This window comes from Sturnus vulgaris, chromosome 7, assembly GCF_052056855.1.
Source record: "Sturnus vulgaris isolate bStuVul1 chromosome 7, bStuVul1.hap1, whole genome shotgun sequence".
In the NCBI taxonomy this organism is placed as follows: Eukaryota; Metazoa; Chordata; class Aves; order Passeriformes; family Sturnidae; genus Sturnus; species Sturnus vulgaris.
The window spans coordinates 13255182-13269666 of NC_142249.1; the positions used below are offsets into that span (position 1 = coordinate 13255182).

A 14485-nucleotide genomic window follows, 5' to 3' on the forward strand; every position below is an offset into this window, starting at 1 on the left:
GGAAGGACTGGGGAGCTATTAGAAGCTTGTCTTCACTGCTGTTTAACTTGGCTCCTGTCCAAGCACTGCCCTAAAGCAGCTCTTCACCTACAGGAGCCCTGGAAGTCAGTGTGCTTATTACATTCACTGTGTACATTTTACAGGCTGCTGTGCAGAACTCCAGCACTTTCCAACAAATCCTCCTTTTATGCTAATAGCTGAAAAATTCTTTTGCAGACGGTTAAATCTTCAGCGCTGCAGCAATAGGAATGTGAGGCAGTGGCCACTTCTGGTACCTACTGCCTCGAGTAAGCCAGGATCTGCAGCACAGACGAATTTGGTGGGCAAAAAGTGAATACAGTTTTGTTGCAAAATACCCACATTTAAGCACTAAGTGCAGTCAGTGCATTTCCTCTTCCATGTTAGTTCTGTGTGTTCCAAGTGTTAATATTCTTTAGATCTGTAAGTATGCTAAGATTCTACTTGAACATCTCTCCTCTTTTAAACTGTGCATGCTGTTCCTAGAAAAACTAAATGTGTATAAAATTTAAACTTAATTGGCATTTGTTACATGCAAATTAGCTGGACCTGTATGTACTGTTTTAAGGATAAAATCTGTGGTTAGAAGCTAGTCTGATTCATTTTTCTGTCCCCTATCTCTAAGAGGTTTGGGTCAGATGACTTCTGTGGAACTCATTCATGCAAGTATATTATTAATATACTTGTATACAATTGTTACATTAACAGCTTGAAGTGAGGTTAGTATTGCAAGAAAGACCAACATATTTCAGGAAAATATTTTCAAAAACTGTAATTGTAGAATCGCATCCTTCTATGGTTCCTTCTAATTTTTAAGGAAGGACTTAATTGAAGTCTGAAACAAAATTATTTAATTTAGTAACCAATTATGTATTTTATGAAACAACAGTAATTTAATTGCATGTTGGATTAGGCCAGATAATTGGCAAGCACAAGGTTTGATCTCAGAATGAGCTGGGACACAGTCAAACATATGTTGATGGTTTTCTTCCTACCCATTAAAACATGCGCTGATTGAATGCAAAATCCTTAATTCTTCTGCAAGGCGTCAGAATTATCCGGTGCCACTTGCATGTTTAGGAAATTCAAGTTACCACTGCACTCAGGCATTAAAAAAACTAGCTGTTGACAGTACATGCAAAATGAACAGTAAAAGGGACCACTGTGATGTTTAAAGTAGATTTTTATACTAAAGAAAGTGTATTTTTAGGTTTTTTTTAATACGTACTCACACAACTCATTGTCTGTTCTTGGAAGGATAAAAGCATCAGTGAAGACTATCATCTCCTTTAAAGTCTATTGCTTCGGTCTGTTGTAAAATTACCTGCTGGGTCCTACTGAAGACTGTCAAAGTGTATCATTTACTTACCATTTTCATCTACTGCCAGGACACAGGCCCCTTTGGCCAGCAACTCTTCAACCACCATCTTTAGGCCATTTCGTGCAGCAATATGAAGAGGTCTACAAAAACATAACAACTAAATTCAACTTCAGTTTACAACAGATTTTCTAAACAAGGTTAGGCAATGCTTAAAGCATACCCAGCATCTGAAAGAGAATGGTTTCCTTCCTTGGATCATAAGATTTATATTGGAGACACTAAAATGTTATTGCAGTCTTTGAAATAATCATCATGTTCCACATTTATAAAACAAGAATTTTTTTGTGCAAGCACACAAAGATCACTTAATACTTTCCAGCCTAAAGACTTTCTTTAAAAGGTTCTAATTTTTGCACTGTTTGCAGCACACAACTGATAGTTTAAAAGGAGAAGGAATCCAAGACTGAAGAAACGCCTGTGTTCTGTCCTTAATTCTGGCTGCTACAGGCTGTTCAATATCATTGTATTGCCTTTTTATCCTTGAATATTCAATTGCTAATCTCTGTTACTGCAGAGTAGCTGGAAATTAAAAATAGCCATTGGTTTGCTCCTTTCCTGGCCCAACACCCAATATTCCAATTTGGGGATAGCTAGCAGGACAAGAAAAATATTTTCATATTGGAAGAGGGGAAAACAAGTCTAAGATGCAATGAATTCTTCTGCATTTAGGTGATCTGACCACCTGAACTCATGGTTAAGTCTCCTATGGTGGCATTCCCCCATGCCAACAAACAATTGCAGCTGATAACATATGCAATGGGCAGAAGTTGCACATAAAATATCACCTAAAAAACCTTCTGAGAACTAAATGTACCACCTTAAGTCTAAGTAAGTCTAGATAAATTATTTATATTTAAAGTGAAGCTCAAAAAGATAGAAAATGCCAGATGCATACTTATACATTCACATGATTAATAGATATTTTGTCTTCAAAGAAATTACCTCATACAATTTTTCCACCAGATCATGCATAGAAATATCAACAGAATCAAAGTTAAAAGTGAGAATGCAATACAATTTGGGTCTTTTTCGAGGGAAAGCATTCCAAAATATCAGAAATTAACTTTACTGTTCTATGAAGTAATCTGAGACATGAATTTGAAATGGTAAACTGGAATATTCTGGTAAATCAACTGAGCTTTGGAGGATCAGACTATACTTACGTCTGCAATGCATTATTTTTTGCATTAATAAGGCTCTGTTCTTGGATCTTGTCAAGTATTAACAAGGCACATTTTTCATGACCCTGTAGTCAGGGAAAAAAAAAAAAAACCAGAAGTGTTAATTTGCTGAGGAGTTTGAAATGGAGGCAAAAGAAATATTACATAATAAATGTGGAATTTAATAACTCAACATGAAATATAAAACATGCTGCTCAGTAAGACTGTGTAGAAGGTGAATTAAGCAAGTCTTAAAATGCCATTTGTGAACCACCACTGCTGGGATGTTTTAGCACATTTAGAAATGCAGACATTCACCTGTCTTTCAACCCTGCATTCATTAAATATGAATTCACTTCCTCAGCTTTCAGAGAATGCTGTGTTTTCTCTTGAGTGAGCATTCAGTGGATGATTTATCAGAACTACACAGTGACAGAGAATGCTTTCATCTCAGAAACGAACACCACACTTTGTGGGACTTTAAATGTCTTTCTGTGTTATTAATAAGCTACTACAAAACCTCTTCAGTGTCAAGAGAGCTCTAGCAATGGAACTTTGGGACTAATACAGATCCAGGCCTTATTTCTGATCCTGTTTCAGCACAGCAAGTTGCAGATGCTGAGCCTACAGTCCTGGCAGGTGAACAGCTGCCTGAAGGACCTTGAGAATTCAGCAAGGCTCATGTGTCTGCAGAAACTGGAGTAATATGATCACACTGGAATCCAATTTGTGGATAGATGCAAAAGAAAAGGCCCAGGAGAGGGAATCCCGTGGGCATTTTTTCTTGCACAAATAGCAGGAGAAATTGGAATTAAGAGGAAGAAGGGTTAGGAAGAGATACCATCACCCATCTAATCAATGCATCTGGTTTCATTCCTGCTGATTTTGGGCTCCTTTCACAGGAATTGGAGATTAATAAAAAATAATTTTATTCTTCTTTGTTACTGAACCTGTTAAACTGTTTTGCAGTGAGATTATCTGGTAAAACCTTAAAGGGTTTCCTTTACTTCTCTTAGTGTCACTTACTTATGTTTCATGTCATAAGAGCCATCTCTATTTCTCAAAGTACATTACTTTAAAACAGACTAGAGAAAAAGCTTGGAACAACTTTCCCTTCCTTACCACAACTCTGATCATCACATTTCCATTGCAGAAAAAAACTTGGGAGCATAAACACACACATATATTCATACAGACTGATGAGAATAAAAGAGAGATCTTCAACTTACTTTACTGCTAGCCAAGTGCAAAGATGTATTCAACTCCTTATCTTTCAATGTCAGGTCAGCCTTGGCAATGTTCACCAAAAAGTCTGAGGTATACAGAAGAAATCAATGAATAAACCCAATGGGCAGATGAACATGCCAAAAGAGAGGGAAAAAAAGACTATATACAATATACATGTGCATAGATGCTAATCAATTAAGTCTTTATATGATGTAAGCCTTACAATAATGAAATTAGTGAATGAGAACAGACTGATCTTGTGCAGTTAATCAGCAAGCAAGTGCAGAGCTAACAGCTCATTTGTGGTGCCCCAAACTGTCAAACATATATCAATCCTAATTTATTTATGAGCTTCCTTATTTGCAGATCAGCAATTTTTGCCGGAATCACCTCTGCCTGAGAACTGTAAATCCTGCTTTGAGAGGACTAAGGGGATATAAAGAACTTGGGGTGCAGCCTGTGCTGTTGAAGCTAGACAAAAGGGAATTCTTCAAAGTCCTTAAGGTCCCCAATCTGTGTGCCTGTAGCACACAGCCTAGCCTGGAAAAAGCAGCTGCTGATTGCTGCCTTTTCAAGAATGGGGCTTCCTGTAAGACAGGACAGGAAAAGGTTCCATAATCTTTTTCACACATGCAGCTTTACTGCTCCTTTAAATCAAGGAAGCAAACAGAATTACTGCTGCCCTCATGCTCTTTACAGTGTGCTCTTGGCAGGAAGGAAGACTCCAATTTGTTATTGCCAATGTTCACCGAGACTGCAGAGAAGAAGCAGCAGTATTTTTTAAGGGATGAAAAGCCATCTTGGCAGAGAAGGGGATTATCCCCACGATGTATTTTCCCGGCTCGGGCTGCCCCGTGGGGCAGGGCCGCACTCACCGACGGCGCCCACGTGGCCGCCGTGCGCTGCCATCATGAGCGGCGTCCTGCCCGCGCCGTCGGCCGCGTTCACGTGCGCGCTGTGGCTCAGCAGCAGCTGCAGGCACTCCACGTGGTCAGCGAAGGCTGCGGCGTGCAGGGGCGTCCTGGGGGAGCAACACCCGCACAGCTGCTGCTAAAGAAGGCCAATAGCCCCACCTCCCCAAAAACCTCCAAGTGCAAGAGATTTTTATTTTTTCCCCTATCACATTCGAGTTATCGTCATGAGAAGGTTGGAGTAGCAGCAGCTGAAGTAAGTCAAATAATATTTCCAACCTCCAAAGGTGAATATGATAGTATGGAGATATGATACTGTGAAGAATCTTGCATTAGCAGCCTATTTATTTTAACTTAGCATATTGTGTAACATGAAAAGCAGTACAATCCCTCGTCCTTTAATCCAATTTTACATTTTTTTAAGCAAGCCTAAGCTGGGAATAACTATCCAACAAGAACAGATCCATTATTTTAAAAAATTAAAATATTTTGAATTGTAGTCAAAGATACTTCAGTAGCAAGCCACAAGTAACTGCAGTACTATAAGAAGGAATTCAATCCACTTTGAAGGTTATCAGTTTTTACAAGACATAGACATTGGAATTCATTTGCTGTGGCTCTTTGGCATTTTGGGTCTGAAGGGTGACGACTAGAGATCAAAGATGGTTGGTAAACAGAGCAGCTCAGTGCTGCTTCTGTTTTGCTTATCAGCAAAGATGAGGTGCTTTTACCTTCATAGAATTAAATAATCACTGTTACTGAGGGTATTAAATTTGTTTTAATCAAAGAAAAGAATGAATGTTCAGTTTTTAGAATTTCAGCAATTTTGATTAAATATATACATATCTGGTGAGGAGATTCTCAATGTGACAAATGAAGGATTGGGCTGAATGCCCATCTCTTCCTGTAATAGTTTTATTTTGCTGCATGGATATTCTCAGTTGTGTGCCCTGAGAATGCCAACATAACATGAAAACTATTAATGAAGTACTTTTCTCTATGTACATAGTATCATTCCATTTAGCAAAGATAAACATGTTTAAACATTTAACAAAGAAAACAGCTCCAGGGAAACAGCCATAGCTGTTCTAAACAAGCAAAATACTATTTGTTTTATATTTTTTCATATGTACTCTGACATTGAATACTTCATATTCTTGCTTCAAGTGAGACACCCATTTGCAGTGTAAACTCCTATCCAAAAGAGTCAGCATGACAAGTCTTAGCTCCACCATAACAGATAAGGATTAGTGCCACAGGTTCAGAAAGAGCTATGAAAAATCCCAAATGGAGTCATGAAATGCCATTTGTTCAAGAGCTATTACCTTCCTTTGTCATCTTCACAATTGACAATGCTGGCGTCGATGGCTCCGATGAGTAGTGATGCACAGTTTTCATGATCATTGATTCTGCCAAAGAAAATACATTTTTGAAAAGGTCATGTCTACATCTTTTTCCACTTCCCAATATTGGTTTACTTCACTTCCCATTAATATTTCTTAGTGGTTATTTCTAAGTTACCCTAATATGTGTTTGTCTTAAAGCTTTTAGTCACACTTCTACATATTCATCTATTTAACCAAACTGCATCTGCTACAATGGATTTCAATATCTAAAGCAAAGCTGGTCCTTAATTCACTATGCACAAAGGTAATTTCAAAGTCCAGAACAAATCTAGGACTAAAACCTTAATATCTTAAAATCCTTAGTCTGTATGTCAAACACACCTGGGCCTGGAAAGCACTCAGTCATAGACACTTACATGAAGAGATATTTATTCTGATGTTTAAGGTACTGAAACCCACATCTCTTCCAACTCACACATTTAGTACTTTGATTTGATGGATGTGTTCAGCTAATACTTTTTCTGTGTTTTCTAATTTGTCTCTTTTCTTTATGACAATTAGCAGTATTTAGTAACAGTAATGGACACATAGTATAGTTAACACACATCCACATTGGATTAAAAGCTATTTTCATTTTAAATTGCACACATTTTAATAGGCTTGAGAATTGCATACTCGTTTAAAATACTGTGAATACTGAAATTTTTTTCAAAGCTGTTACTAGAAATTCTGATTTAAAATAACATGTTTCAGCCAAAAAAAAATTTATTTCAAGTGATCAGCTTTAAAATCATTTGCTCGTGCAAATAATTTCCAAAAAAATCTTGATTTATTCACATGCTGCTACTTTCTGCATATCTTAAAGCAACATGCAGTTGTAACTGGAGATTTCTACTTACACGGCACAGTGCAATGGAGAGAAGCTATTACCATAGAACTTGTGGAAAAGTTTTTGTTCCAATAGTACCTCTATGCAGTTTTCATGACCTGTGAGAGAGCAGATACTTCATGGTGTTGCACAAAGCAGGTAGTTCACTGAATTCATATTAGGCTTACACAGGTTGGAATTGAATACTTCTAAATTGAACATGATGTGTATGTAAGCTCTTATTTGATAAATCAGAGGATTTTTAAAATTTTATGGCAGCAGCAAGAGAGATCTGGGTTAATATTAGCATTTATCGAGAAAAAGGAAAGAAAAAAAGCTCTTTTTAATGTGATGTCACGTATGTTGCTTTACATCCAAAGCTTAAATGTCAATACTGAGAAGCTTTATCCTTATATTAAGCAATGAGTTCAGATTATCCAGTTTAGAATAATCAGTTCAGTTCATATATCCATCTATTCACATGGTGTCTTGCACCAAGAGCTCAAAGAAGCATTCCTGGTCACACAGAAATCAGTTTCAGCATGGACATGAATAAAACCAGAATTTCATCCTGGCTTCTTGTGACTTGGAGCAAAGGAGCCACAAAGTCCCTGGGGGGTACCGCTGGAATTTCCCTGGCCTCTGAACTGAAGGGTGCACATAGCAAATGCTAACTGCAGACAGCAAGCAGGGATCATTTGCCTCTTCATTTCACGCTCCTCTACACGTTTCCCCCGAGCTGAGGCCACCCTTGGCCCGGGCAGTAGCCCCAGGAGAGCCTTACCATTGTAAGAAGCCCAGTGCAGGGGCGTGTAGCCCTGGTTGTCCTTGAGGCTGCAGTCCTCCTCGGAAAGGGCCACCTGCAGTAACTCGCTCAGCCACGTGGCGTGACCCCGAGCTGCTGCAAAGTGCAGGGGTGTCCTGCCTCTGGCATCTTTACACAAAATAGACACTTCTTTCTCTAACAGCATCTGGACACATTCTTCATGCCCAGTCATGATCTGGTAACAGAGAAATGAGTAAAGAGGTTGACATAATAGATTCTTGTCCCGGAAATATGGAATGTGATTGATGCCTGTGAACATGAAATGGTATGGATGGGATTCAGCAAGCAGAGATGAGAGCCCCTTGGCTCAATGCAATTATTATAAAGTTCTGTATAAATATCATCCCTTGCATCAGTTCCACGTTGGGTAAGAAGCTAGACTTACTTAGGAAAATCGAGCTTAGTCAAGCTGGACTAGAAAAGATTAGATCTGCTTCACATTTCACCACCTCTAGAAAAAACTTACACAACTTGCACCATTTCAAGAAAAATTAAACCAACTATTGGCCAGTTCTTTGAAATAAATTATTTTCAGAATTCTTAAGCTGCTCAGTTACAAGAATAGTGATTGCTATTATAAAGCATCTAGAGACACACACAAAAAAAAAAAGTCGTCTAATCATTATTTTGGCAGATTAATTAATGCACATGTGAAATAAAAGCAAAGCATTACTAAGTGCAGATCTGTCTTGCTTTGTATATCATTGATTATTCCTGGTCATGTTTCCAATCATTTACAGTGTTCTCTAGATTTAAATACCCCTGTACTTATAAGTGAGTTGTAGTCACAGCAAAACAAATAATAAAGGAATATAAAAATAAATACCCCTCGATGTAAAGCTGTGCATCCCAAGAGATCAGCTGCATCTACAGATGCTTCCTTTTCAAGTAGTAAAGAAACAGCATCAACGTGCCCATATGCCACTGCAAGCATTAGTGGAGTTCTAGGGAAAAAAAAGAAAACCAGAGCAGTCACAGCTATGAAATGGCATGCTATTTGTCCCTGCTAACTTACACAGAGAAATCAGCCCTGCATTTCTTGCCACTCCTGCCCATGAACCTGGTTCTTTTCCCCATACCCATGTATGACACCCAAGTGAAGACCTTTCGTACGAAATTATTAAGATGTTTAACAACCAACTGCCATGACTGAAATACTAAAAAGCACCTTTAAGCAGTTTACAGAGCAACACCATTCAAGACAATCTGTTCTCTTAATAACCTGCAATTACTGTCACTTCCAGTGACACATGAGTTTTACAACACCAAGTCTTCTGAATGCATGTCCCTGCTAGTTACCAAGATGATAATGACCCAAATGCTGCACAGTTGCTTAAAGGGGATGAAGGGACATGAGGAAAATATTCAAGCTAAAATTTGGACTAACAGATCTTTAATTTGTTTCTGCAAGAGATCTATTCTCCATCTATTTTTAGGCAGACTAATACCATTTAAAATTAAATGTGTGGACATTATATGTGCAACATTATGTGTTCCAGACACCCCAAATGAGTTTCTTAAACCATTCACATTTTCACTTTAAAAATATATCTTATTCTCCCTCTATAACTGCCATTTAACAAGCAGCAAAGTTTTTGTAAAGACATCTCAGATGCATGTGTCACCTCAAATAAACACTGTGTCCTACTGCACCAGTCTAATATACCAAATAAACCCTAGAATAACAATGTTTTAGGAAGAAAAAGACTATAGAAACATCTCAGGAGCTTGTTCATTTTTTATTGAATCTGGCCCTCAACATTTATAAAATATTTCTTAAAGTATGAAGCAGAGGCTAAGATTAATGATTAGTCCTTTCCACATGGCTTACATCAACTGAATGTGTACTTTGTAATCGCTGCCAAATTCTATGAGGAGAAGTGCAGGAAATACAGTATTTCAAGTAAGTATTTTTTTGGTGAGAAATATGAGATGCTATTTGAATTACAGAGCTGAAAAAAAAGCCCACGAAGAAAACTTACTGTCCTTTGGCATCTGTCACATCAGGGTTGTCTGCAACTTCCAGCAACAACCGTAAACAAGGTGTATGGCCATTAATGACTACAAAGGAAAGAAACTATGGTTAATTTCTTTTCCACTGGAATGCTTAGGAATAAGAAATGTCCTAATAAACAAGGAAAATACTCTACCATATAAGAGATCAATATGCCCCCAATTTTCATTGAACTTCTGCCAGTGAAATAGTGAGTTGTTTTTTCCTTGACCTCACAAAGATGAGTATTAGTTCTCTCAGATACAAAAATCCCAAATGAATAAAACAAAATTGTGATATTCACTACTGAGAAGATTTCTACTAAAGCAGACAGCATTTCAAAATTCCCCAGACTGAGCAGGCAGGCAAGGTTTTCTGCACTAAGATTGGAACACAGTAGGAAGTACATTGTCAAGGCTCCTTAGCTTTATGTGCACTGTACAAGTGAGTACTTCAGTGCTGCTATGAAAAAAAAAATTTGCAAAGAATGACCAGTGATACAAATGTCATATTCATAAAAGCACATAACATCAGAGACTAAATTTCCCTTTGAGTTTATCCATTTTATCAAAAATAAGACTTATCAAGAACATTTGGATTTGGTGGTGCTTGGGGCTTCGGTTTGGTTTTTGCTGGGGGGGACGTATTTTGGGGGTTTCTTGGGTTTTGTTGTTTTGGATTTTTTATGTAACTTACTGCTGCTAGGAAACAGCTCTGAGTTACTACATTCTGTAGAGCCTGACACTGAACCCCATCTGTGTGTCAGCTGGCTTTAAGGCTTCAGACTTTCATGGGATTAAGAGACAGATATTTTCTTCTTTGAAAAACAATTCCTGTGCTCAGTAGATACATGTTGTGTTCTTATTACAGCAAGTCATGCATTCACACTGCCTACACCCTGTGGGCTGAGGCAAAACCCTTGGACACCACCTATGTCACATCATGCTGGCAGAGAAACTGGTGCACATCATCACATTTAAATTACTCGTCCAAAAATAATCTCAGTTGATTTATCCAGAAAAAATAAAAGGCATCTTTAGTTATTTACCACTAAATAATGACATGTACATAACATGTAAACAATTCTGCAGGGTTGATGATTCACTGGCTTTCTGGGGGGTGGTGTGGAAATAAAGGTCTGTTCTTTCCTCCTAGCAGGAGGAAGAGAAATCATAACTTGTTCACAAAGATGTGTGAAAATGATTTTGGTAACTGAGTTTTAGAACAGATACGCCCAGAAACTCCTAGGAGTTGACCCAGTGATTGCTAAGCATTACAGACCCTGCAGGGAATGTCAGTTTTGCCAACAGACCCACAACACTAATACTAGGGGAACATTTGCAATGGATTCCCCAGGCTAGCCAGAGGAGAGGCTGGTGGTAATAAAATTACACAGGGAACATATCATTTAGCAAAGGAAATTGAGGTCAGAGGAAGTCCATTCCTTCATGGGGACTGAAAGAAAAAAGAAACTACATTAAGTGAGTTCTATACTCAAGTCACAAATTCCTTTGCTGACAGAGATGTGTAGGATCCTATCATCCAATCCACCACTTGAAACCCCCTGAGCTCTGTGTTCAGCAATTGTGCTGGTGTAATTAGAAGGAATGAGGGCAAACAAGTTTAAGGGGATGGGCACACATCACCTTCACGTTTCTTCCCAGTGCACAGTGCTGCATGTCCAAGTGCTCACTTTTGTGTGTGCAAATGCACACTGGCATTCAAGGGAGTAATTCAGCAAGAATTCTGTTTGATTTCTCAAAATACACCTCTTGTCCTCCCTCGCAGACTTGCAGCACAAAGCCAGGGAATGTGCAGCAGCTGCAGGCTGAGTTCCCAGCAGGTGGCACCAAGCCTTGCTAAAACACTGCTCACCAAAGCCCTTCCCTATGGAACAGCTGCATGGAAAGTGGCACATGGCGAGGGGCTCTCCAGAGGAGCTGCTGGTAGAAACTTCACTCCAGAGATCATTTCCACAGAGCTCTACAAAGCTCTTGAGTGCAAGGTTCTAAACCTTGTCTTAATGGATATTTACCTGAAGTGCACCTAACTTGAAAGCTTTCAAGTTCATGACAGTGGTGAATTTGCTTTAAAAAGGAGTTCAAATACTCAACCCATCTGTGCATTACTTTCCCTTCTGCTCGAAGTACATGTTCCCTTTTGCATCTCATTCCTGGGTGTAGAATTTTTTTGCTTTTTTTCTTGGTTGGGCTTACACATACCTGACTTATTTTACTTCATTGCAAATTTGAAGAACAATTTATTTGCATGCCTGGGAATGTTTTTTAGTCTGAAAAGCAAAAAGCATCATGGACCAGAAAAGTCTGTAATGAATCTTCCTACTGGTTTCACATGGAAGGCACTCAATACTACAGTGATGGAGGTGATTAAAAAACAAATAAAAAGGGAAAAGGGGGGAACACATTCTGAATTTATATGAAGGTAAGAAAGGTGTGTATTAAAATAATATCTTTATTCAACAAATTTACTCAATTTACTCAACAGATTTATTCAAGAGCTCCTATTTTAAGTCAGAGCTGCTAAGAAAAATGTCTTTGTTACATTCACTTTTCTCAGTACTGAAGAACCTTTACAGTTCAGTTGTGACAACTAGCAACTTATGCCACTATAACCACATTTTAAAATAATTGCAAATCTTTGCTATAGTGATGACATACCAGACAAAGTCACACCCTGTTCACATCGAATCCCAAGGTATGTTTGAAATAACTACAGGGAAAGCTCTTGACAACACAGCTCAGTTTTGTGGTAGCACTAATATTGATTTCAGCTAATTAAACCATCAGTATTTATCATAGGGAGAAATGTGCTGAGTTCTGAAGCAAAGTTTAAGCAGACAGGAAGCATTTTTAGTATGCAGTGTGGATCTATTATGAGCCATTTCCTTCAGTACTGCAGACAAAATTGATAAATCTATTTGACCTCTTGTTTCTAGGTTGCACTAACATGATCACACACAGAGAATAAACTGATACTACAGAATATATATGCATTTCAGCAAGATTAGAAGATAAGCAGAAAGACAACTAAGTCTGGTCCTGAATTAATTATCCACGAGGTATTAATTTTCCTTCCCACTAGAGGCCACTGCTACCCTGTACGGAGCCCCTCCTGGAGCAGCAGAGGAGACACATTCCCTTTGGCATCTCTGCACATTTACCTGACAGGTACATGTCAAATAATAACCTTCAAATAAATGACAGTGTCTTCATTTCCCAGCTAATTTTGCATGTTACATAATTAACACCCCACACATGAGGAAAGGAGCAGGCTGGCTCAGGAGGAGGAGGATGCCTGAAAGAGGAGAGTGAATTTCTGTGGTGTTGCCACTGCAAATGATTGCAAGTTTTAAACACCAGAATAATTCCATTGCCAAGCAGAGCCCACATCTATTTTTCAACCTTTCCTCCAAAGAAGAAGCAGTGAGGCCCAGTGTTCCCTCCACCCCTGATTATTTGGCTGAAGAACCAGCAAGAGAAGGTGTCATGAGGGGAAACATCACACCTCCTGAAGAGGAGGTGGTAACAGAGAGAGGAATGCAGGTAAGGGCAGAGCAGTAGTGGTGTGCAAAAAATACGGGATTTTGTATGAGGGAGGACTGAACCACAGGGATAGAGTTAAAAAATGAATGAAACAGAAGAAAAAGTGTTTATATGTACAACATCAGCAAACGAGTATCACTCCTTGGGACATGTGAGAATGTTCTTTCCTTTAGAAAAATGTGCATAGCAACAGCAGGTAAGTAAAGGTACCTGCTTCGGTGTGGGAGGGTTTATGCCACAAGGGTAGCACAGGATCACACTCACCTGAGGCATGGAGGGGGGTCCTTTTGGTGACATTGTCCTTTACAGTGACAGAAGCACCCTGGCTGATGAGAGCTTCCACACACTCTGCATGTCCTCTGAAGGCAGCCAAGTCCAGAGCAGTGCGTCCCTTCTCATCCTTAATATCCAGATCGACCAGAGACTGGAGAAGCACCTCCAGAGCTTGATGATGACCATTATAGGCCTGGAATTATGAAATGTGTCATGTAAAGAACACAACTCCTGTCTTTCAAAGACCTTTCCCATAAATTGTGAATAAAATCCATCCCTTTTAGTGTCTCCTAAACACAACAGAAATCACTGTTTTCTTGATTCCTTATGACTCTCTCTTCAACCTGAAAGGATTTTTCCAAATTACACTGTACCCAAGAAACTAAAAATATTCCTGGTGTTTAGGAAAAGAAATTACGATTCTTGATTTGCTCTAACCTTCTAATACAACCCAAAGTGAGGAAAGTTCAGGCAATAATTTGCCAAGCCAGCACAGGTCAATCAGCAATTAATTTTTTCACATGCTACAGTATCTGACAGGGAAATGTTTCCTTCAGAAACTAGATTCAACTAGAGGGATCCATGGATTATCACCTAACTGGTGCTGAATTCAGCACGTGCTGGTTTCCAACAAAACAAAAGCGATTCTCAAACCAGATTTTTGTGCAAATATAAAGACAAACTTGACCTGCTGTTTACAGCTGATGCTTCATGGGGAATTCCTGTCAGCAGAATCATTTGGTAGAACAACTACAGTGGACAAGCAGATGCATTTCCAGACCTACTGCCACACTGGGGCCAGCAGCACAAACTCAGGTGGCATTGGAAAAACCCAGTGGACAGTGCCAGAAATTGGAAATATTGTGTTCAGCTTTGTAGGGTCTGCCCTCCTCTCCTCACTGTCATACTCAGAGCATCC

The 14485-nt window shown here is 38.9% G+C and overlaps 1 protein-coding gene across 11 annotated transcripts in view; it reads right to left on the minus strand.

Moving 5' to 3' along the window:
- ANKRD44 (ankyrin repeat domain 44) overlaps nucleotides 1–14485 on the minus strand; it is a 130101-nt gene that overhangs the window by 5287 nt on the left and 110329 nt on the right. For 10 of the 11 annotated variants that reach the window (XM_088167818.1, XM_088167810.1, XM_088167812.1 and 7 more), the window contains 10 exons: nucleotides 13558–13759; nucleotides 9720–9798; nucleotides 8564–8681; nucleotides 7696–7912; nucleotides 6943–7030; nucleotides 6023–6106; nucleotides 4662–4807; nucleotides 3789–3871; nucleotides 2563–2645; nucleotides 1388–1479 (listed from right to left, as the gene is read on the minus strand). In XM_088167818.1, the coding sequence (XP_088023944.1) occupies nucleotides 1388–1479; nucleotides 2563–2645; nucleotides 3789–3871; nucleotides 4662–4807; nucleotides 6023–6106; nucleotides 6943–7030; nucleotides 7696–7912; nucleotides 8564–8681; nucleotides 9720–9798; nucleotides 13558–13759 (1192 nt within the window). Of the gene's footprint in view, nucleotides 1–1013; nucleotides 1086–1387; nucleotides 1480–2562; nucleotides 2646–3788; nucleotides 3872–4661; nucleotides 4808–6022; nucleotides 6107–6942; nucleotides 7031–7695; nucleotides 7913–8563; nucleotides 8682–9719; nucleotides 9799–13557; nucleotides 13760–14485 lie in introns of all 11 variants that reach the window. The other variant, XM_088167817.1, reaches the window with a different exon arrangement.